This window comes from Macaca nemestrina, chromosome 8 (genome assembly GCF_043159975.1).
Source record: "Macaca nemestrina isolate mMacNem1 chromosome 8, mMacNem.hap1, whole genome shotgun sequence".
Lineage (NCBI taxonomy): Eukaryota > Metazoa > Chordata > Mammalia > Primates > Cercopithecidae > Macaca > Macaca nemestrina.
This window is the reverse complement of record NC_092132.1, coordinates 95006782-95028530: the sequence shown is the minus strand read 5'-3', so window position 1 is coordinate 95028530 and position 21749 is coordinate 95006782. Positions and strand designations below refer to the sequence as shown.

General features: G+C 36.3%; 1 protein-coding gene across 23 annotated transcripts in view; it reads left to right on the top strand.

Moving 5' to 3' along the window:
- LOC105495692 (syntrophin gamma 1) overlaps nucleotides 1–21749 on the top strand; it is an 893014-nt gene that overhangs the window by 537890 nt on the left and 333375 nt on the right. For 20 of the 23 annotated variants that reach the window (XM_071068279.1, XM_071068274.1, XM_071068275.1 and 17 more), the window contains 3 exons: nucleotides 5027–5084; nucleotides 5905–5948; nucleotides 6037–6078. The exons of 1 other annotated variant lie outside the window; for it this stretch is intronic. In XM_071068279.1, coding sequence (XP_070924380.1) covers nucleotides 5027–5084; nucleotides 5905–5948; nucleotides 6037–6078 — 144 coding nt within the window. Of the gene's footprint in view, nucleotides 1–2507; nucleotides 2592–5026; nucleotides 5085–5124; nucleotides 5319–5904; nucleotides 5949–6036; nucleotides 6079–21749 lie in introns of those variants that run through there. 2 more of the 23 variants (XM_071068278.1, XM_071068281.1) reach the window with 2 other exon arrangements.

The window sequence follows — 21749 nt, the reverse complement described above, 5'->3', positions numbered from 1 at the left end:
CTTGAACCTGGGAGGCAGAGGTTGCAGTGAGCCGAGATTGTGCCACGGCACTCCAGCCTGGGCAACAGAGTGAGACTCCATCTCAAAAAACAAAAAAAGGAGATAACAGGAAGACACTAAAGCTTAAATTGAGGATTATGAATTAGTCCCAAGAATTAGTTGAAACTACTGGTCAATTATTTCAAAGACCATTACTTTTTTGTATTAAATGGCTTTATTGAGGTATAATTCCAATACCATACAATTTATACATTTAAAGTGTACAATTAAATTGTTTTTAGTATATCCATAGATCTTTGCAACTATCACGACAGTCAATTTTAGAACATTCTATCAATTCCAGAAGAAATCTCATATTTATTCATCACACTTTTATTCCCTATCTCCCCTATTTCACCGCTGAGTAATGACCATTTCCCTATTTTAGACTTTCATATGAAGGTAATCATATAGCATGTGAAAAAGACAATTATTTTTTTCCCAAAATCAAACGAAGTATGTTGGCAGACAAAGATAGCATCCAGAAGGATGATGACTCTTGCCCATATTCCTCCAGGTGATATTCCTTTACTTGCCTCTTCTGTAATTGTCCATTGCAGCTCTTAACTCTAATTACTGTTATTCTCTGCTTACAAGTAGTTTCCTTTCTCTAAAAGGAAAAGTAATGGTTAGCTCTATGCATCTTCCCTGCACCCCATGCCCCATAATATGATTGACTGATTGGAGCAATAATAATATTGAATTGAAAAGATTACTTGGCAAGACTCCTGATGCTCTAAAAGCAGTCCAGGTTTTATTTGGTGATATTTCACAGTAACACTGGTAAAATCATTGTGTTGAGTCCTTCTCAAAATGCTTTAGATGGGATTTTATATCCTTCTTCCTACAGAGCTAGCTATAAAATCCACTATGTGTTGTAAAAAGAATACTACAAAGCTGAACGATGTATGTGTGAACATTACCTAGGCTGTGCTTTAGAACACTGCCTCCCTTTTCCTAATCTTGGATTTCTCCATAAACTAGAATAACAGTGCTCATTTAATTCCAACATTCTCTAAACCACAGTCAGGAGCCACAGCCCCACCCAGGAGTGCCTTGGGGATAAGATGGTGATGAAAACCTTTTCCCGACCGCATGCCATTTATACTCTAGTAGGAAAGTAGACTTTGATCAAATTGTTACCAAAATAAATGTAAATCATAGGCATGATCCGGTGCTACATAACTGAATTATTTCAAGTAAGGAGACACTGAAGGAGGAGGCTTTAAGCCAGAATTTCAAAATGAACAGTTTCCAGGTTAGGAGGGAGGGAGGAGCATACCTGGCCAGACAACAGTGCATTCTCGTGTCCTTCAGGTTCAGGGCGATGGAGGTCCAGGAGCTGCACTGGAAGAGGGGCAGTTTAAAGATTCTCATTATTATTCAAGTGTCATGGAAGCCTATCACCTGTTTTAAACAGGGCAAGCCACATAATTTGATTATTGACTGGAAAACCTTACATTTCCCCATTTAGGCCCTGCACGAAATCTAATTAACTATAGCAGCTGAGCTGCTCACATTTTTTTCAGTAATGAAGGCAATATGATTTTGAGTTCCAATTTTATCTTCTGAGTTTTGTCTTACAATTTAGTAATTACTAAAGTCATTTTCAGAAATTAGTTTAAAAAGTATGTCAGGCTCCAAATGTCTAATTTAAAAGCAAAAAACAAAAATAACAACAACAAAAAACAGTCCAGAGGCAGTGGCTTATGCCTATAATCCCAGCATTTTGGGAGGTCGAGGCAGGCAGATCACCCGAGGTCAGGGAGGGGTTCAAGACCAGCCTGGCCAACATGGTGAAATCCCATCTCTACAAAAATACCAAAATTAGTGGGGCATGATGCTGGATGCCTGTAATCCCAGCTACTCAGAAGGCTGAGATGGGAGAATCACCTGAACTGGGAAGTGGAGGTTGCAATGAGTCAAGATCGTGCCATTGCACTCCAGCCTGTGAACAGAGTGAGACTCCCTCTCAAAAAAATAAAATAAAATAAAAACAGAATAAAAAAACCCAAAAGCCATGTTTGGATTCAAACCACTCAAATTTTAGGATAAATTTTACATGTAAAAGAAAAATTATGGTAAAATAAATATTAGTTACATTTTGCATTACAAAGATAGTTATAATACTCTCCCCTTAACCTTGGGGGATACATTCCAAGACCCCAGTAGTTGCCCGGAACTGCAGACAGCATTGAATCCTATACTGCATATAATATATTTGCTTACATATGCATATTTGTGATAAAGTTTAATTTGAAAATTAGTATAGTAAAAGATGAACAGTAACTAATAATACAATGGAACAATTATAACAGTACACTATAATAAAAGTTATGTGAATGTGCTTCCTTTCTCTCACAAAATACTGTATTGTACTGTACCCTAGATAACTGAAAGCACAGAAAGCGAAACACAAATAAGCAGGGGATTGCTGTACCAGTCTGGGTGTTGAAGAAAGAATGGGATTATTGAGCCAACCTGCAGAAAACCTCTATCTCAAAAGCCTTGTCTCTGGACACCAAGAATAGGTTTCCCAATGTCCCGCCATGGTAATTTGCATTAATAGTCTATGCATTAAAATAATTTGTGTTCAGTAGTAGAGTAAGAGAAAAGGGTGAAATGCAAAAACAGCTGAAGGAAAATAGTCTGATAACAGCCTCACTGATGAGACCAGCAAAAACATTGTTTTTCCCTGTCCCAGAATATCTGAATCACTATATCTGGATGATGGCTTCATCTTTTAATTTCACCTAAAAGTTCATCAGTTAATGACTCATTTGAGTTAACCAGCTTTTTCCTTCTAAGAAACGTAGATGCATCCTTAACATCCTTTCTAATTTCCAAGTATCTCTAGAGGCTATCAGTGACCTTACACTAGGCCTGGGAAAGCCTTAGACTTCATTAACTAATTCACTCATTCAATTCAACAAACATTTCAAAGATAAACTAGACATTATTTCAGGCACTAGGTTTACATCAATGCATGAAACAAACTACCAATAACGTCTGTCCCCTGAAGAAATTTGCATTTTAGTTAGGAATGGGAAGGAGAAAGAAAACAGTAAGTGTGAGAAATGAATAAATAGCATGTTAGATACTGATAACTGTAATGGGACAAAATGGAGCATATAATAGGGGATTGGAAATTTGGAGTCCTAACTTATAAATATTAAGGATCTTTGAAGGGATTAGTCCTAATCTTGTTTACCACTTTAATGCTATGTGAGTTTCCTCATAAATCTTAATAGATGGACTATGTTAGCATAATAGCCATCCTTTATTCAGTGTTTACTGTGTGCAAATAAGCACGTAATTTCCACCACACTATCAGCCACAAATCACTATCTCTGCTCTAATCAGAGGCAGGGTCATCTTAGACACAGTCTGTGTTTGTTAGGGACACACAGACCAACCAGCAGAACAAGTGGGAGCCATTGTAACCTACACCAGTGTCTTCCCACATAGAGCTGAGGGGTGCAGTGCACAAATATTAGGTTGCTGTGAAACAGTGAGGAAAAGGGAATTGAGCAGTGCGCTTGAAATTCAGTGTGAGTAGGACAGTTTTCATTATCTTAATTATCATATTTCTTCTTAATATTCTGGAAGTGGAAAGGACTCTACTTGCCAAGAAAAAAAAATTAAATGTTCCTGCTTTTTAAAAAAACGATTGACTATTTTATATTTAAGTATACTGGCAATTCAGTGTTAAAAATGGACATGCAAGGGAAAAAAGAGTATCTCTTCCAAAATAATTTTATGTGCTTGGAAAACAGAAGGCTTAGGTGGTTTACATATTCTGAAGATAGAACAACTTCAATGGAATTCAGACTGTCTTTTCAACTGGCCTGTGTTACAAGTTCTATGCTTCTTTTCATGTGTGACATTTTATTCTTTTATGTACTGATTTCATTTTTCGACTACTGCTTTTAACTTTCTCAACACTGTAATAAAAAAAAAAAACGGGATTTTTGTTCAGTTTTTAAGGATTCATTTTATTTTCCTTCACGTAAATTTAGCTTACTTGTCTTTCTTTTTTCATATCTCATTGGGTCAAATAAAAAATAGTACTATTGCAGGCCGGGTGCGGTGACTCACGTCTGTAATCCCAGCACTTTGGGAGGCTGAGGCGGATGGATCACAAGGTCAGGAGATCGAAACTATCCTGGCCAACATGGTGAAACCCCGTCTGTACTAAAAATACAAAAATTAGCTCGGTGTGGCACACCTATAGTCCCAGCTACTCGGGAGGCTGAGGCAGGAGAATGGTGTGAACTTGGGAGGCGAAGGTTGCATTGAACCAAGATCGCACCACTGCACTCCAGCCTGGGCGACAGAGCAAGTCTCCGTCTCAACAAACAAACAAACAAATAAATAAATAAACAAATAGTAGTACTTCAATATTCTTGGCAGTATGTTTTACTCTGTAAAATTTGTAGTATGTGCTTTCACACAAAGAGGAATTCAATACTAAGGAAGGAAATGCAGATGAATCCCTGGTTTTTCATGCATATGCACATTCTGATTTTGTTTATCCATTTGTTTGGGTAAAGTTCTCTCTGCTTCCTTGGCATCCCAAGGGGTCACTGCACCACCAAAAGCCCTTAGCTGCCAGCATAGAATAACTTAGCAGGATACCAGTAATATATAACTATCTGGTGTTTGGAATCCTAAGTAAGAATTTCTATTGGACAGCATTGTTACACATTGAAGAGAATACCTATCTAAATACATAATCAATATTTGTTGATAAATGAAAACTTTCAAAGCCAGTTGTTATTATTGGATGTCTCAGCAAAATTCTAAACAGGTAGATAATTTTCATGGGAGCACTATCTCCTTAGTGGAGAAATTCTACAAGTTTATTTAAATTCTAGCCGGTATCCACTTAACATTCCGTTCAGAACCTGTATCGTTTCTTAGCTACAAGCAGCATTTTTTTTTTTTTTTAGATTAAAAAGTACAGTATATGATTTTCTCCTTTCAGGGAGGAGCAGAACATAACATTCCGGTTGTCGTTTCAAAAATCTCCAAGGAACAAAGAGGTAACGTGTTTAGAGAATTGTGTACCAGCCATTTCTTTAAGACATTGTTTTTGAAGTGTGACATGATATTTAAGAATCATAAATTATGATGTGATTGACTGGCTTCAGCTTCCCCACCTTCAGGCATTAGTGGCTGAGTTCGCTTCCTGGGTCCTTTCCCTTTATCCTCTTGTCGGGGAGGGCTTCTCTCACAGAAGGGGAACAAGGATGAAAGATAGGAACCCATGAAAGCAGGTATGAGTTAGGGACTGCACGGCTTTTCAGTTGTTTCATTAAACCAACAAAGATACAAAAGTAATGATAACAAGTCCCATTGAGTAAAGACAATTTAAAGTATCTGTTTTTCAGTTCTAATTTGCAATTTTACTCAGCTAACCGTTCATAAGAAACTGTAGGAAAACTAATGGAGATATGAAGCAGATGTTGCAATAACTGAAATTAGTAAAACAATATAATGTTTAAAAATGAACTTGGAGCCAATTCCATAGATGACGGATTAAATGTCTATGTCTTAAACTTTTTCACAGAGACCTAATAATCTTAAGTGCATTAGAAAATGTGGTCTCCTACCCTTAGAAAAGCGGCTCACTTTTAGCAACTGTTAGGTCTGCAATAGTAAAAGTAAATGTATCTGCATGTGCTTCAGTAATTAGACTGAATCATATTGTTTTGAATTTCCATTTTTTCTGGATCTTTTAAGATGCTAACCATATAAAACACTTAATTTTTATATTTGTAAATTTTATCTTTAATTAAAAGTCCTTTCATCTGAATAGCAAAAATAGTCAATATGTTATCAACTGTGCTTTTTCATTCACAGCGGAACTTTCGGGACTACTCTTTATTGGAGATGCAATTCTACAGGTATACATTTTATCATTATATTTGTGGTCAAAACATTAACTCAGTTTACAATATGCCATAGGAAACTATGCTTTTCTTTTCATTGCAGATAAATGGCATTAATGTGAGAAAATGTAGACATGAAGAAGTGGTGAGTTTACTTTTTCCTAATGTTATATTTTTCCCCATGTGCAAATAAGAATTTAGTGCATTGCTGAAGATTGTCATTTCATTCATTAGGCAGATATGACATTTATCCAGTTTGATATCAGATTTTCAAATGTTCTCTTGTTTTTTTTTTAATTAGAAATAGATTAATGAGTCCTATCAAGGATGAAATGTGTTTTGAAGTTCTTACTTAAAGATGAACATTTTCTATGTTTTTCCAGTTTTTCTATCTACCCCTACCAGTCAATGTCCACTAAATACACCATTAGGTGAAATGTATCTCTAAATCTCTGTAAGTGTTTAAAAGCTTATAAACAATTCATTTATGCCTGTAGAATGTCAGACAGTACAGGCATCCCTCTCTATTTATGGGATTTCACATTGGCAGATTCAACCAACCATCTGTAGAAAATACTTGAGGAAGAATAATAAGAAATAACAATCAATAATAAAAATAATTCAAAACAATATAACAACTATTACATAGCATTTGCATTATATTAGATATTACAGGTTATCTAAAGATGATTTTAGGCATACAGGAGGATATGCATAGTTTGTATGCAAATATTACAACTTGTTATATAAGGGACTTGAGCATCCATGGGTGTTGGTATCCTCTGGGGTCCTTCCTGGAACCAATCCCCCACAGATAGATTACCTAGGAACAAATGGAAGGACATATAAAGACTGCAAGTGTGTATTGTCTGTGTGTGTGAGTGTGTGTGTTTGTGTGTGTATGTGTGTGTGTGAGAGAGAGAGAGAGAGAGAGAAGAGAGAGAGAGAACCTTAACCTCAAGGCAGACAGGTTTAACACTAGACAGAGTAGTCATCCAGTTTTATGGCGGTGTTTTCTTAGATTTGTGAATGTGCAGATTCCCAAGCCCTGGAATTACATATTCTAATTTAACAAGTTTGGGTGGGCCCAGGGATGTGGATTTTAGCAACCGGCTTAAGTGGTTCCATTATAGGTGGCTTCTAAATTCAACTTTCAGAGAAGCTGAAAGGTTAAGGAACTTCTGTTGGGGGTGGTGAAATGACATTAAAAAAATACAGAAAGGAACAAGACTGTGATAGGCATTCTGGGACATGTCTGTCTTGGTTGATTAAATATCATTCTAAAACCTCACTGATTTCTGTATCAGCTCCTATGGGAAACAGTAGAGGAGAAATTGTATTTAAAAGTTTATACTCAAAGGCCAAAGAAAATAAGGAATACTGTAGCCCTTTTGCTTGTCACAGCTCTAGTTTATTTGGGTTTTGAATAGACTGCTCCTCTGTTAAAAGCTATTTAGAGAAAACTATGTTGATACATTTCAAATCTCAGAGAGGCAACCTCAAGTGTCTGTGAAAAGCCACGGCTGCACAAGAACTGATATGAAGGAGGGTTTTTAATTAGGAACACTTGGCATAACTAATCAAGATTTTTTAGTATTTGTCACTTGTCTTTGTCTTCTTAAAATCTTATTTGAGCCATGCTCTTGCCACTCTGTTCTCAACTTTATGTAAAATATACATATTTCAAGTCCCAAGTTTCCTACAAATATGTGCAAAGAGAACTAATATTTTAGAACAAATTTGTAAACAAGTGAGAAACCAGCACAGCACAGAGCCTTCTATTTTGCAGATTCCTATGTAAATTTTAAATATAGTCACATAAGCCAAGCTGCTTGTAACTTGACTCTTCTTTCAAAAGTACAAAGTGATTTTAAACTCATTACCCAGGGAGTAAAAACAAGTGCATTCTCTTTTAAAACCACATGCTGTTAGATGGAATGCAATTTGCCCTTCAGAGGCAGGCAGCATGCTTAGACAAACTGAGATGGAGCTTTGGTTAAACAGATTAGTGCGGCATGAAAGATTAGAACGCGCTAATAATTCCACTTCTGAATGGTGCTCATTTTGTTATAAAGGAAAGAAATTTGGGATTGTATCGCAAATTATATGTGGTCCTTCACAAAAAATTTTATTTTTTTCTGAGAAGCTTAACTCTACCAGCTTTGAAATATGAGTACTAATATTTTCATTTATATCTAATAATTGACTTTCCAACAGCTATTAGATGCTTTGTCCTCGCTGCTTATTAGCTAAGCCAATAGACTTACACCTCAGCAGAACAGAGATATTAATTAAATGTTTAATAATAAACCTACAAGGGCAGAAAAAGTTATAACAAGCTCAGAGAATGTAGGTGGTTTTCAGTTAGCATGCTGATATACCACATTTCTTATTCCAAATAGCATGCTGATATGCCAGATTCCTTGTAAAACACCAAATTCAGAAACAAATTGGGCAGGTATGGAAGCATGTTGTTTGTGCATATGTAACTTTTATTTTATACACCTACGCTATTCCTTGATGTTAGAAATTGTGCATTCAGCCTATGATCGGCTTTACCGTCAAACAGGCTTCAACAGTGTAAATGTTTTGTGTTGGAGTTATTAGGTTTGATTTATATAGAAGGGGGATTTTACATTGTCCAGGTAGTGGACAGTACCTGGTGCTGTGAGCAGTGGGTGCTCAGTAGATTTGTGGATGGGATTCTGTAACCAAATGCCTAGAATTAGATCATGGAAGCATTTACATCTACTGTATATATTTCTCATGGGACCAGTACGGGAGTATAATAAGTGAATTCCTGGCTTCATTCACATCACCCACTGCATTCTTGCTGGAAGATTGTTAAGGAAGAGAATCTCACAGTTTCCTCATGACAGGAAACTAGAACCAGTGCCCAGCACTGCTTGGCATGCAGCATAGTGCATACATAGGGCTTCAATGCTCAGAAACAACTCTGCAAATCGTAGCTCAACCACTTATGAACATTGTAATTTAAGGTCAACAGAATGAACTAGCCTTTTCTATCTCTCTATTATGTATTCAAAAAAATGAACAATTAATAAATGTTGTGGGAATGAATGAGAATACCATATGTGAAACTCCAAGCATATACCTGGCAATTAAGTGGTCATACATTATTTTGATACCACCAAATGCCGCCGCTCACATGCTGCTGCTCATCTCCCTATTCCCTCTCCATGGGCACTGCTGTGTCAAGGTGGGACAGGGTCTGCTTAGGACCCATGATGGGTCCTGGGGGGTCACACACAGACAGAGTCAATGCTGCTGCTCAGCATCCCATGCTTCCTTCAACAATTCCAGTGAGGAGTTGACATCGTAAAGAGTGGCAAGGCAAGACTGGCAGGACTGTGTGAAAAATGGGGATTCCTTGTTCATCCTAGCAGTGTGTCTTTTTATTTTCCATGTGAACATGTTTTGGAGCTTATGAGTTGTGCCTCCAAGACACCAAAACCCATCAAGGAAAGCGATCTATTGCCACTGCAGATGTTAACATTGATGCTACTCTCTTTGCCACTGAACCCTAAACACAGTAAGCTGATGGCCATCTCTATATCTTGTCATCTGTATTTTTCTTTTGCTTAACAAGTAAACTGATCACATATCAAGAATTATTTGGGCTAGGTGTGGTGGCTCATGCCTATAATCCCAGCACTTTGGGAGGCTGAGGTGGGTGGATCATGAGGTCAGGAGTTCAAGACCACCCTGGCCAACATGGTGAAACCCCATCTCTACGAAAAATACAAAAAAATTAGCTGGGCGTGGTGACATGCACATGTAACCCCAGCTAATCAGGAGGCTGAGGCAGGAGAATTGCTTGAACCCGGGAGGCGGAGGTTGCAGTGAGCTGAGGTCATGTCACTGCACTCTAGCCTGGGCGACAGAGCAAGACTCCATCTGAAAAAAATCAAACAAAACAAAATTAAACAACAACAACAACAAAAAATGAATTGTGTGAGTGGCTGGGTGGCTGGACGCAGTGGCTCACGCCTGTAATCCCAGCACCTTGGGAGGCCCAGGAGAGCAGATCACTTGAGACCAAAGATTCCAGACCAGCCTGGCCAACATGGTGAAACCCTGTCTCTACTAAAAATACAAAAATTAGTCAGACGTGGTGGTGCACGCCTGTGATCCCAACTACTCAGGAGGTTGAGGCAGCAGATTTGCTTGAACCCAGGAGGCAGAAGTTGCAGTGAACTGAGATTGTGCCACTACACTCCAGCCTCTCAGACAGAGCTAAAAAAAAAAAAAGTACTTACCTGAGTGCCATCTATGTGAAAACTCTAACACTGAATACTTTTTGAGGCTGAGTACTTTGTGTGATAAGAAAGAATATATAAATAACTCTATATCACTGTAACCTTATTGGTATGTGGGCATCATTTCTTTTGATTTTAATAATTGAGTATACAAAAAATTTAAGAAAACTATTAGAAAGGGGCAATATGAAAACAATGTTTGTTTACAATGGTCTCTAACATATAACAATGGTGATCTTCCTTTCTTCACCAGAAATAATAGGAAATAAGATTTAACTATAGCAGAAAAGTATTCATTGAGTAAAAAGCATCCTGGTTCTAACAAGATAATCCATTCGCATAACTGAAATTTCCATCTAACGAGACTTTTGAAAGAGTAAATCATCATTAGGCAAAGCAAGATGGATGCATAGCTGATTCCAGAGGTTGCCTTTTAAAGTAGCATTTCCGCTTTCAGACTTGAGATTTATGGGTTTCAACAAAAGTATGTTCATTTGCTTTTTGTTTCTATGATTTTCATGAATAGAATTTATTAGGTAATTTGAATTGCAAAAATTAACACCTAATTCTGAAGTCATGACTTTGAACTAAACTCTAAAAAAATTCATAATTCTAAAAGAATAGAATGAGTAACTAAAACTATGTAATTTAAAATGACACCTTCATACAATGAAAACAAATGCTGATAAAACCTAATGCAAAAATCCTGGTTAATAGCATTTTGCTTGTTATGATATATGCCTAACTTAATTTAAAATTTCCATTGGAGTAAGAACATATTCTTTTTTACTTTAATCAGACAAAAACAATACAAGAGTTATAACAAATCATCTCGGAAAAGGTATAAATTTATGTATTGCAACAATCTGGGAGGTTTTATGTGTCACCAAGGAACAAATTTAGGATGTGAGTTGAGCACAAAGATCATTTTAGATTAAAATATCATGAGGTACAAGTCATGTTTTACCTAACTGCTGACTATTACATTGTTTACAATCTGAAAATAGGTTTTGAGCTCTAAGTGATTAATACTTCCTTAAGAATTCTAACCATACTGGATAATTTTTCTCTGAATTAACTTCCACCAAGGAAAGCCATATACAATGTAATTTAACTTTTAATGTTTCTCAGTGCTCTGGGAAATGTTTAGTGCAACCACAAAAAGGCCAGAAATACTGTCTACACTATGCCTGCTTTTGAAAAGAAATAAAATATCCTTGCCTTATTTTCATACTTAGCTTTGCATTAATACTTTTAGGGATGCCTTTTTTGCTAGACCCACCTGTCCGTCCCCTGTATAAGTTATGCATCCAGACAGCACAGGTGACATTTTAATGACATACATGCTTATACTGACCGCTGATTCTTATCAAATCTTTATTTGTGGTCTATTTTTTGAGTGAAATTGAACATCTTAGAGAACTGAAAGACCTGATTTTGCAAAGTTCCATCTAGTCCATCCCTTCAGCTGTAACAAAATACTTGCAACTGGATAGCTTATAACTAATAGAGGCTTTTTTTTTCCCCTCACAGTCTTGGAGACTGGGAGGTCCAAGATTAATTCACCAGCAGGCTTGGAGTCCACTGAGGGCTGCTCTCTGCTTTAAAGATGGTATCTTTTTGCAGCCTCCTCTGGAAGAGATGAAAGCTGGGTGGGTCCTCACACAGCAGAAAATATTTGAAGGGCCAAGCAACTCTCTGAAGATCCTTTATGAGAACATTAGTTCTGTGCGTGAGAGTGGAACCTTCATGATTTAATAACTTCCCAAAAGACTCTACCACTTGCTCTACCACTGTGGGGGTCAAGTTTCAATATAAAATTTGGAGGGACACAAATGTTCAAACCTTAGCACGTTCTATTAATGAGACAAAACCAGGCCTGAAAAACCAACTACTTAGTAAAGCCCCAGCCAATTTCCTTGTAGAGGAGTCTAAAAACAGGATACACCCCAGCAGGCACACCCAAACCAGGTCAAATTGGGAAGAGAAAACTGGCAGGGCAGGCATGGGTGTGCCTGCAATCCCTTCACACATTCCGCAGGGATCTTCTCAGACACTCTCCTGTCTGAGGGATTGGAATGAGGAATGTATGTTATACAAATTCTATAATTTTCACATAGCTGACATTTTATTTTAAAATAATCAGCTCATCAAACTGAAAGCCAAGAAGAAACCATATGACAATGGAGGTTTTAACGCAAGGTAAAAGTTTTGTCACACTTTTCCACTCTGTGATGTTGATAAAGGGCCTCATTCTCTCTCTCCCTCGTTTCTCTCATCTGAAGGATTAAGAGTTCGAAGTAGATTATTGCTTAGGTCTTTTTCAGGTAAAATGTTCAATTCTTTCATTGTCAAATAACACAAACATTTGTTAAAGCCTACAGAGCTGCAGCACACAAAGAGAAACCTCTAATGGGGATACCTATGGGCCTCCCTGGATGACAACGCATCCACACTGGCTCAGCAATGGTCACAAATGCACCATGCTGATGCAAGATATTAATAATAGGGGAACTCTTTGTATTCCTGACTCTCCAAATTCTCTATCAAAAGACAATTTTAAGGCCTTTCCAAAGAGCAAATGTACAATTTTAAGCAAATGAATACAGAGATGTGAGATTAGGCAAAATGTTTTTACTTCTCTCCCCTTTTGAAATACTTTCTATATGATAATGAATAACTCTTTAAACGTAAAAATCGTAAAGATAAAAGAGGAGGAGAATAGAAGACAAGGGGAAAGGGTTGTTGGCAATATTATTTAAGAATAGAGAGAAGATAGATGGAGCGGGGGGTGGGTACCTAAAGGGCCAAGGGGCTATAGTCAAAGTCACCATTCAGCAAACATCCCCGCTGCAGGCCTCAGACAGGAATCGTGGATGGGAGTGTGGAAAGGAAGGATTGAAGAGGTGTAGTCAAGAACAGGCAATCGAATTAGAGTTCAAGAGGCTCTGAGTATTCAGCCCCAGGCACTGCCGTAAGTACAGTGAGATGTCCATTATGGGCAGTAAGTGCTCTGTGTTTGTCCTTCCTTCAGCTCTCAGAATATTGGCAGCCGGTTTCACCACTCAGAGAAGAGGTGAGAGGATTTTTTTTTAGTGAAATTGATCTAACAGAAATAATCCACAAATAATACATTTGGACTCTCCTGGTGCAAACAGAGTTCACCCTAAACCTCACAGTGGAACCCAGTCGATAAACCATGAGTCCTGTACCCAACGCTGTCAATTTGCTTTTCAGTGTCTCACTCTGAAATATTTTGTGATACCAAAGGATCATTAAGATTTGAAGAAAATCAACCACATCAAAGGCAGAGGCTAAAACAGGAAAAAAAAATTGAGGAAACAGACAAAGCAAGGTTTATTTAGCAAAAGGATTTTATATTGTAATATTTTCAGATAGATGGTGAAAATTAATTTGTAAATGAATTAACGCTACCATTATATATAAAAGGAACATGCAGAAAAAGAAGAACTCTTGGATATTAACACTTTGATATCCATCTTTAAAAATTAGATTACAAAAATGTTGGGAAACATATCAAAATGGAATAAAGTAGCAAACAAGAAGGTAATATGGCAGATAAAGAATATGAGAGACAGCACATTCAATAATTTTGACATTGAACCAATGGAATTCAGAAATAAAATATTACATGAAATAAAAGGAGCATCCATTATCAAAAGAATAATACAAGAAAAATATCCAGACTTCTCGTATATGTTTTCCAGTAGAAACACAATACCAATTAAAAGAAAATGAAATAAAAGCATTTTACATGTCTATACTTGCCATGAAGTAGCATCAAATTTTGATATTACTCTGCATTTTCCTAATGACTAAAAATATTGAACATCTTTTCTTATGTTTGTTATATATGCCTATATCACCTTTAATTTAAATTTAAATTTTTCTTTAATTTAAAGAAGAAAATTTAATTTTAAATTTTTCTTTAATTTAAAGAAGAAGGGTTCACTTCTTCTTACTGATTTCTAAGAGTTTGTTTACATAATCTGGCTACAAGTCAGATATACAATTTGCAAATATTTTTTCCTCGTCTGTGGCTTAATCTCTTCAATTACTTAATGGTGCTTTTTGAAGCTCAAAGGTTTTGCCTGTTATGAAGTCTACTTTATCAATATTTTAATTTTGTCAGTTGTGCTTTTGGTGTCTTACTTAATAAATCTTTTCCTAATCTAAGGCCATACAGACTTACTGTCATTTCTTATTCTAATGGTTTTATAGTTTTAACTCTTATGTCTAGGATCAATTTTGAGTTAATTTTTGTATATGGTAAGGTAAGGTGTCCCATTTATTGAGAAGACTGTTCTTTCCTATTATATTGCCTTGACACTTCTGTTGAAAATGAATTGCCCTAAATGTTAGAGTTTATTTCCATATTCTTAATGCTGTTTCATTAACTTATTCACATATACCAGTATTACATTCTTGATTCTTGTAAATTTGTACTATGTTTTGAAATTAAATGTTGGTAAGCCATCAAACTTTGTTCTCTTTAAATCTGATTGTTAAGCAAACTGTTTATATTCGAATGGTTTTGGTTTTTATTTTTATTTTTTCATTCGAGCATTTTATTTGACTCATAAGAGAGGAGGTAATTAAAATAAAATATTGAAATATATATTTATTTTGAATTTTCATGTATTTTTCTCCAAATGAAATACATGCATTTTATGCATAATGATATATATTTTTTTCTTTTTCAACTTTTATTTTAGATTGTGGAGGTACATGTGCAGGTTTATTACCTGGGTATACTGCATGTTGCTGAGGTTTGGGGTATGAAAGATCCGTTGCTCAGGTAGTGAGCATATTATTCAACAATTAGTTGTTCAGACCTTGTGCCACTCCTTCCCTCCTGCCTCAGTGTCTACTGCTGCCATCTTTGTGTCCATGAATACCCGATGTTTAGCTCCCACTTATAAAAGAACATGTGGTATTTGGTTTTCTGTTCCTGTATTATTTCACTTAGGATAATAGCTTCCAGCTTTATCCATGTTGCTACAACAGACATGATTTATTTCTTTTTTACTGCCATATAACATGTCATGGTGTATATGTACCACATTTTCTTTAATCCTCCATTGATGGGTACTTAGGTTGATTCCATGACTCTGCTACTGTGAGTGGTGCTGCAATGAACATGTGAACACGTGTGCCTTTTCTGTAAAATGATTTGTTTTATTTTGGATATATACCCGGTAATGGGGATGCTGAGCCAAATGGTAGTTCTATTTAAAACTTTTTGGGAAACCTATAAACTGCTTTCCACAGTGGCTGAACTAAATTACATTCCCACCAACAGTGTATAAGCATTCCCTTTTCTCTGCAGCCTTTATTAACAGACATTCTGAATGGTGTGAGATGGTATCTCATGTCGTTTTAATTCACATTTCTTTGATGATTAGTGATGATGAGCATTTTTAAATATGTTTGTTTGCTGATTCTCCATCCTCTTTTGAGAAGTGTCTGTTCATGTCTTTTGACCATTTTTTAATAGGGCTATTTGTTTTTCGCTTGTTCTATTGTTCCAGTTCTTTAAAGACTCTGGATATCAGTCTTCTGTTGGATGCATAGTTTGTGAATATTTTATCCCATTCTGTAGGTTGTATGTATACTCTTTTGATGTTTTCTTTTGCTGTGCAGAAGCTGTTTAGTTTAATTAGGTCTCACTGTCAATTTTTGTTTTCATTGTAATTATTTTTGAGGACTTGGTCATAAATTCTTTCACAAAGCTGATGTCCAAAATGGTGTTTTCTAGGTTTTCTTCTAGGATACTTAAGAGTTCGATGTCATGCATTTAATTCTTGGATACATCTTGAGTTAATTTTTGTATATAGTGAAAGGTAGGGGTCCAGTTTCTTTCTTCTGCATATGGCTAGCCAGCTATTCCAGCACCATTTATTGAATAAGGAGTCCTTTCTTAAAGATAGTACCAAGAATTCTAACGTACTCATCACACATATTTCCCTAATACTAATATCTTTTGATATTATGAAATTACTGTTAATATATTGCTACCAAGAAAAGCTTGCACTTTATTCAGATTTCATTAGTTTTTACCTAATGGCTTTTTTTTCTTCTTATAGGATCCCATCAGAATACACATTGCATTTAGTAGTCATTTCTCTTCAGGGTTCTTGCTTTTGATTTTTTGATGACTTTGAAAGTTTTAAGTAGTACTGGTCAGGTTGTTTCGTAGAATGTCATTCAGCTGAGATTTTTCTGGAGTGTTTGTTTGTGTGTGTGTATTTGTATGTGTGTATTTGTGTGTGTGTGTGTGTGTGTGTGTGTGGTTATGTGGTTTTCCCGAGGAAGACCACAGAGTGAAATTGCCATTCTTATTACATCATACTAAGAGAAAACTACCAGCATGACTTATTACCATAGATAATAACATTGATTACCTGTCTGAGATAGAGGTTTACAGAATTCTTCATTGTAAATGTATTTTTTTTTTCTGTCCAGGCTATGTTTTCAAGAAGTATGTCGCTATGCACAATGCCAATTATGCAGTTGAAAATTGTGCTTTACTGCGTGAGGGCAGGCTATCTACATAAATTATTTAGAATTCTGTTAACATAGATTTATCTATTTTTCTCAATTTATTATTTGATCATTTATTAAATCACTGTGGATGCACATAGATTTATTTTATACTTTGGGATATAATCCAATACTATCTTATATATTTTACTGGTCAAATGGTTCCAGTTTTGGGTATTGGGAGCTCTTTCTGTGGGCTTCAGTGTCACTTTTAAATACCCTAATATAGTAGGGTTTTTTTTGTTTGTTTGTTAGTTTTGTTTTGTTCTTTGCAGCTCCTCAGCTTCTAGCACTAACGTACTTTTCAGGCTGATCTTGCATATTTCCTGCCAGTCTAAGAATCAGACATTTCCCCTAGAAGTTCTGCTTGCCTTTAATAGAGAATGGTACCAGAAGTCAAAATCTGGGTTCTAGGTGTGCAAAGTAGTGGCGCTTCCTAGGCCTTCTCAGCTAGGAAGGAAACGTGTGTATACATGCCTCTTCATATACACATAGAGGCATACCTTGGTGATACCATGGGTTTAGTTCTAGATACTGCAATAAAAGACCACATATTCGGTACATTGTACTCTGCTCCAATGATGGGTGTACCAAAATCTCAGAAATCATCACCAAATAACTTACTCATGTAACCAAAAGCCAGCTGTACCCCCAAAACTATTGAAGCCAAAATAAAAAATAAAAAGATAAAAAAGAGAATATCGCACTAAAGTGAGTCTTGTAAATTTTGGTTTATGAAAATATCTATATGGAAGTGCATATACAACTTATATTTAAAATATACTATAGTCTCTTATGCATGCAATAGGATTATTTCTTAAAAATGTGCTTACCTTAATTAAAAATACTTAATTGCTAAAGAAACTAACAATTATCTTAGCTCTCAGTAAGTCATAATATTTTTGCTGGGATAGAGTTTTGCCTCAATGTTGGTGACTGCTGACTGATTGGAGTAGTGGTTACTGAAGGCTGGTGTGGCTGGGGCAATTTCTTAAACTAAAACAACAATGAAATTTGCCACATCTATTGGATCTTCCTTTCATTAAAAAAATTTCTGTAATGTGATGCTGTTTAATAGCCTTTTGAACTTCTTTCAATATTGTAGCCAATTTTCTCAAACCGTGCTATTGCTTTATCAACTACGTTTATGTAATATTCTAAATTCTTTGTTGTCATTTCAAGAATGCTCACAGCATCTTCATCAGGAAGAGTTTCCTTTCAATAAGCCACTTTCTTTACTCTTCCACACAAATCAGCTCCTCATGTATTCATGTGTTTTCATGACATAGCAGCAACTCAGTTGCGTCTTCAGGTTCTACTTTTTTTTTTTTTTTTTTTTTTTTGAGACGAAGCCTCACTCTGTCACCAGGCTGGAGTGCAATGGCATGATCTTGGCTCACTGTAACCACCGCCTCCCAGGTTCAAGCAATTCTCCTGCCTCAGACTCCAAAGAAGCTGGGACTACAGGTGCGCACCACTATGTCCAGCAAAATTTCGTATTTTTAGTAGAGATGGGGTTTCTCCATGTTGACCAGGCTGGTCTTGAACTCCTAACCTTGTGATCCCAAAGCACCTTGGCTTCCCAAAGTGCTGGGATTATAGGCATGAGCCACGTCCAGCCCAGGTTCTACTTCTAATTCCAATTCTCTTGCTATTTCCACTCTTTGTTGTTGTTTCCTACACTGAAAACTTGAAGCCCTCAAGGTCCTCCATGGTGGTTAGAATAAATTTTTTCCAAATTCCTGTTAATGTTGATATTTTGGCCTCTCCCGTAAAAGAGAAATGTTTTTTTAATGGCATCTGGAGTGTGAATTCTGTCCAGGTTTGCAATCGACCTGGCCCAGATCCCTCATAGGAATCACTATTTTTGGAGCTATCACCTTGTGAAATGTATTTCCTAAATAACAAAACTCAAAAGTTGAAATTACTCCTTGATCCATGGGCTTCAGAATGGATATTGTGTTAGGAAGCATGGAACAACATTAATCTTATTTTACATCTCCATTAGGGCTCTTGGGTGACTAGGTGCATTGTCAATGAGCAGTAACCTTTTGAATGGAATCTTTTTTTCTAAGCAGTATGTCTCAACAGTGAGCTTAAAATATTTAGCAAACTATGCTGTAAACAGATGTCCTGTCATCCAGGCTTTGTTATTCTAGTCCTAGAGTACAGGTGGAGTAGATTTAGTTTAATTCTTAAGGTCACTAGCATTTTCAAAATGGTACATAGACACTGGCTTCAACTTAAAGTCACCAGCTGCATTAGCCCCTAATAATAGAGCCAGTCAGTTCTTTGAAGCATTGAAAACAGACATTGACTTCTCCTCTCTAGCTATGAAATTTCTAGAAGGCAACCAGCAGAAGGTTATTTTGTCTACAGTGAAAATTTGCTGTTTGGTGTAGGCACCTTCATCATTTATCTTTACTAGATTTCTTAATAACTTCCTGCAACTTCCCTATCAGCACTTACTGCTTCACCTGGCATTTTTATGTCATGGAGATGCCTTCTTTCCTTAAACCTCATGAACCAACCTCTGCTAGTTTCCAAATTTTCTTCTGCCATGTTCTCATTTCTTTCACGTTTCATAGCATTGAAGAGCGTTAGGGCCTTACTCTGGATTAGGCTTTGGATTAAGGTGATGTTGTGACTGGTTAGATCTATCCAGACAACTGAAACTTCCTCCATATCAGCAGTAAGCCTGTCTCACTTTCTTACCACTTGCATCTTCACTTGAGTAGCACTTCTAATTTCCTTCAATAATTTTTCTTTTAAATTTACAACCTGGCTAACTGCTTGTGCAATAGGCCTACCTTTTGCCCTATTTTTCCTTTCACTATGCCTTCCTCACTAAGTTTAATAAGTTCTAAGTTTTGATTTAAAGTGAGAGGTGTGTGAATTTTCCTTTCACTTGAACACTTATAGGCCAGGACAGGGTTATTACTTGGTTTAATTTCAGTAGTGTCTCAGGGTATAGAAAGGCCTGCAGACAGGGAGAGAACTGGGGAAATGAACAGATAGAACACACACAACATTTCTCAATTAAGTTTGCTGCCTTGTGCATGTGTGGTTTGTGGCACCCTATAAATAATTATAATAGCAACATCTAAGATCAGTGATCATCGAAAGGCTGAAGCAGGAGGATCACTTGGACCGGGAGGTGGAGATTACAGTGAGCTGAAATCACACCACTACACTCTAGCCTGGGTGACAGAGTGGAATTCTGTCTTTAAAAATAAACCAACAAACAAACAAAACCCAACAAACAAAAAAACACTGATCACAGGTCATCATGTCAGATACAATAATATCTGTTAAAATCATAACTGTTAAATAATATCTGAAAAAATACCTGTTTTTCAAGTAGTTTCACTAACTGAAAAAGTCAAAGTATTGTAAAAATTACCGAACTGCAACCCAAAGACACAAAATGAGCACATGCTGTTGGAAAAAAAATGCTCTGATAGACTTTCTCCACACAGGCTTGTTACAAACCATCAGTATATGAAATATGCAATATCTGCAGAGGTCAGTTAAGTCAAGCACAAGGAAACAAGGTGTGCTTGTGTCTATTCATACACATTGTTATATGTAGCTATTATTAGCTACTCCTGACTTTATACTGCTGTTTCTAACTCAATCCTTATCACATGAAACTCCACAGCCTCCTCCCCTTGCTCATCTCATTCTAACACATGGTTATATTATCTGTTATTCATTTATTTAATTGTTCAAATCTGGAATATATGTACAGCAGTATCAAAATAACCCATTCCACAGTGGGAAACAATTTCATCAGGTAGAGTAGAAGAATTATGCTCAGTCCCTTTCCCCTTTGACTTACAGATCTTAAGTGAAGTTGCTTCAAACATTTGTAATACAGTAAGATTCTGTTGTCACATTCTGCATTTTGTCATATCTCTCAACCTCCTAAGTTGTTTTTATTTTAAGATTTTCACACACGAAAGTTAACTCTTTGATTGTAAATTCAATGTGTTTTGACACCTGCACAGTATCATGTATGAAGCCACCATTACAATGTCATACAGAATAGTTTCACTGCCCTAAAAAGTCCTCTAGGATCCATCTGTTCCTACTATCCTGGCCATGGCCTTCAGGAAGCTGTAGATCATTTCACTGTTTCTTTAGTTTTTCCTTTAACAGAATGCCAAGTAATTAAAATTGTAGAAAATCTAGCCTTTTTAGATTGGCTTTTTTCACTTAGCAAGGTGCATTTAAGATTTATGACTTTGTTCCTGGCTTGAAAGCTCTTTTCTTTTTGTTACTGAAGAATATCCCATTATATGGATGCATTATAATTTGTTTATTCATGCACCTATTGAAGGGCATCACACTTGCTTCTACTATTTGTCAATTATTATATAAAGTGCTATAACATTTTCATGCAGGTTTCTGTGTGGACGTATTTTTAGAAACCAATTTGCTCAGAAGGCAATTGCTGAATTATATGGAGAGACTATCTTTAGCTTTGTAAGAAACTGCCGAACTGTCTTCCAAAGTGGCTATACCATTTTGTGTATATCCCTGTAGTAAATGAAAGTTCCTGTTACCCTGCATGCATGCCAACATTGTCATGCATTGACATAAAAACTAATTGTCAAGCTCAAGGTTATTTTACACTCTACGTTCTTTTAGAATTTTTATAGTATTGCATTTTAAATTTAGGTCTATTATTAATTTTGAGTTCATTTTTGTGAAAGGGGTAACACATATCTAACTTAATTTTTATTTTTTTTTGTGTGTATGACTTTCTAATAGTTTCAGCACATTTATCAAAATCTTACCAATTTCCCATTGAATTGCCATTGCTTCTTTGTTGATCAGTTGATTATATTTATGTGGAGCTATTTCTGGTCTCCTCGTTCTCTTCCATTGATCATGTGTATTATTTTGCCAACACCATGCTGCCTTAATTATTGTAGCTTAATTGTAAGTCTTGAAATTGGGAAACATG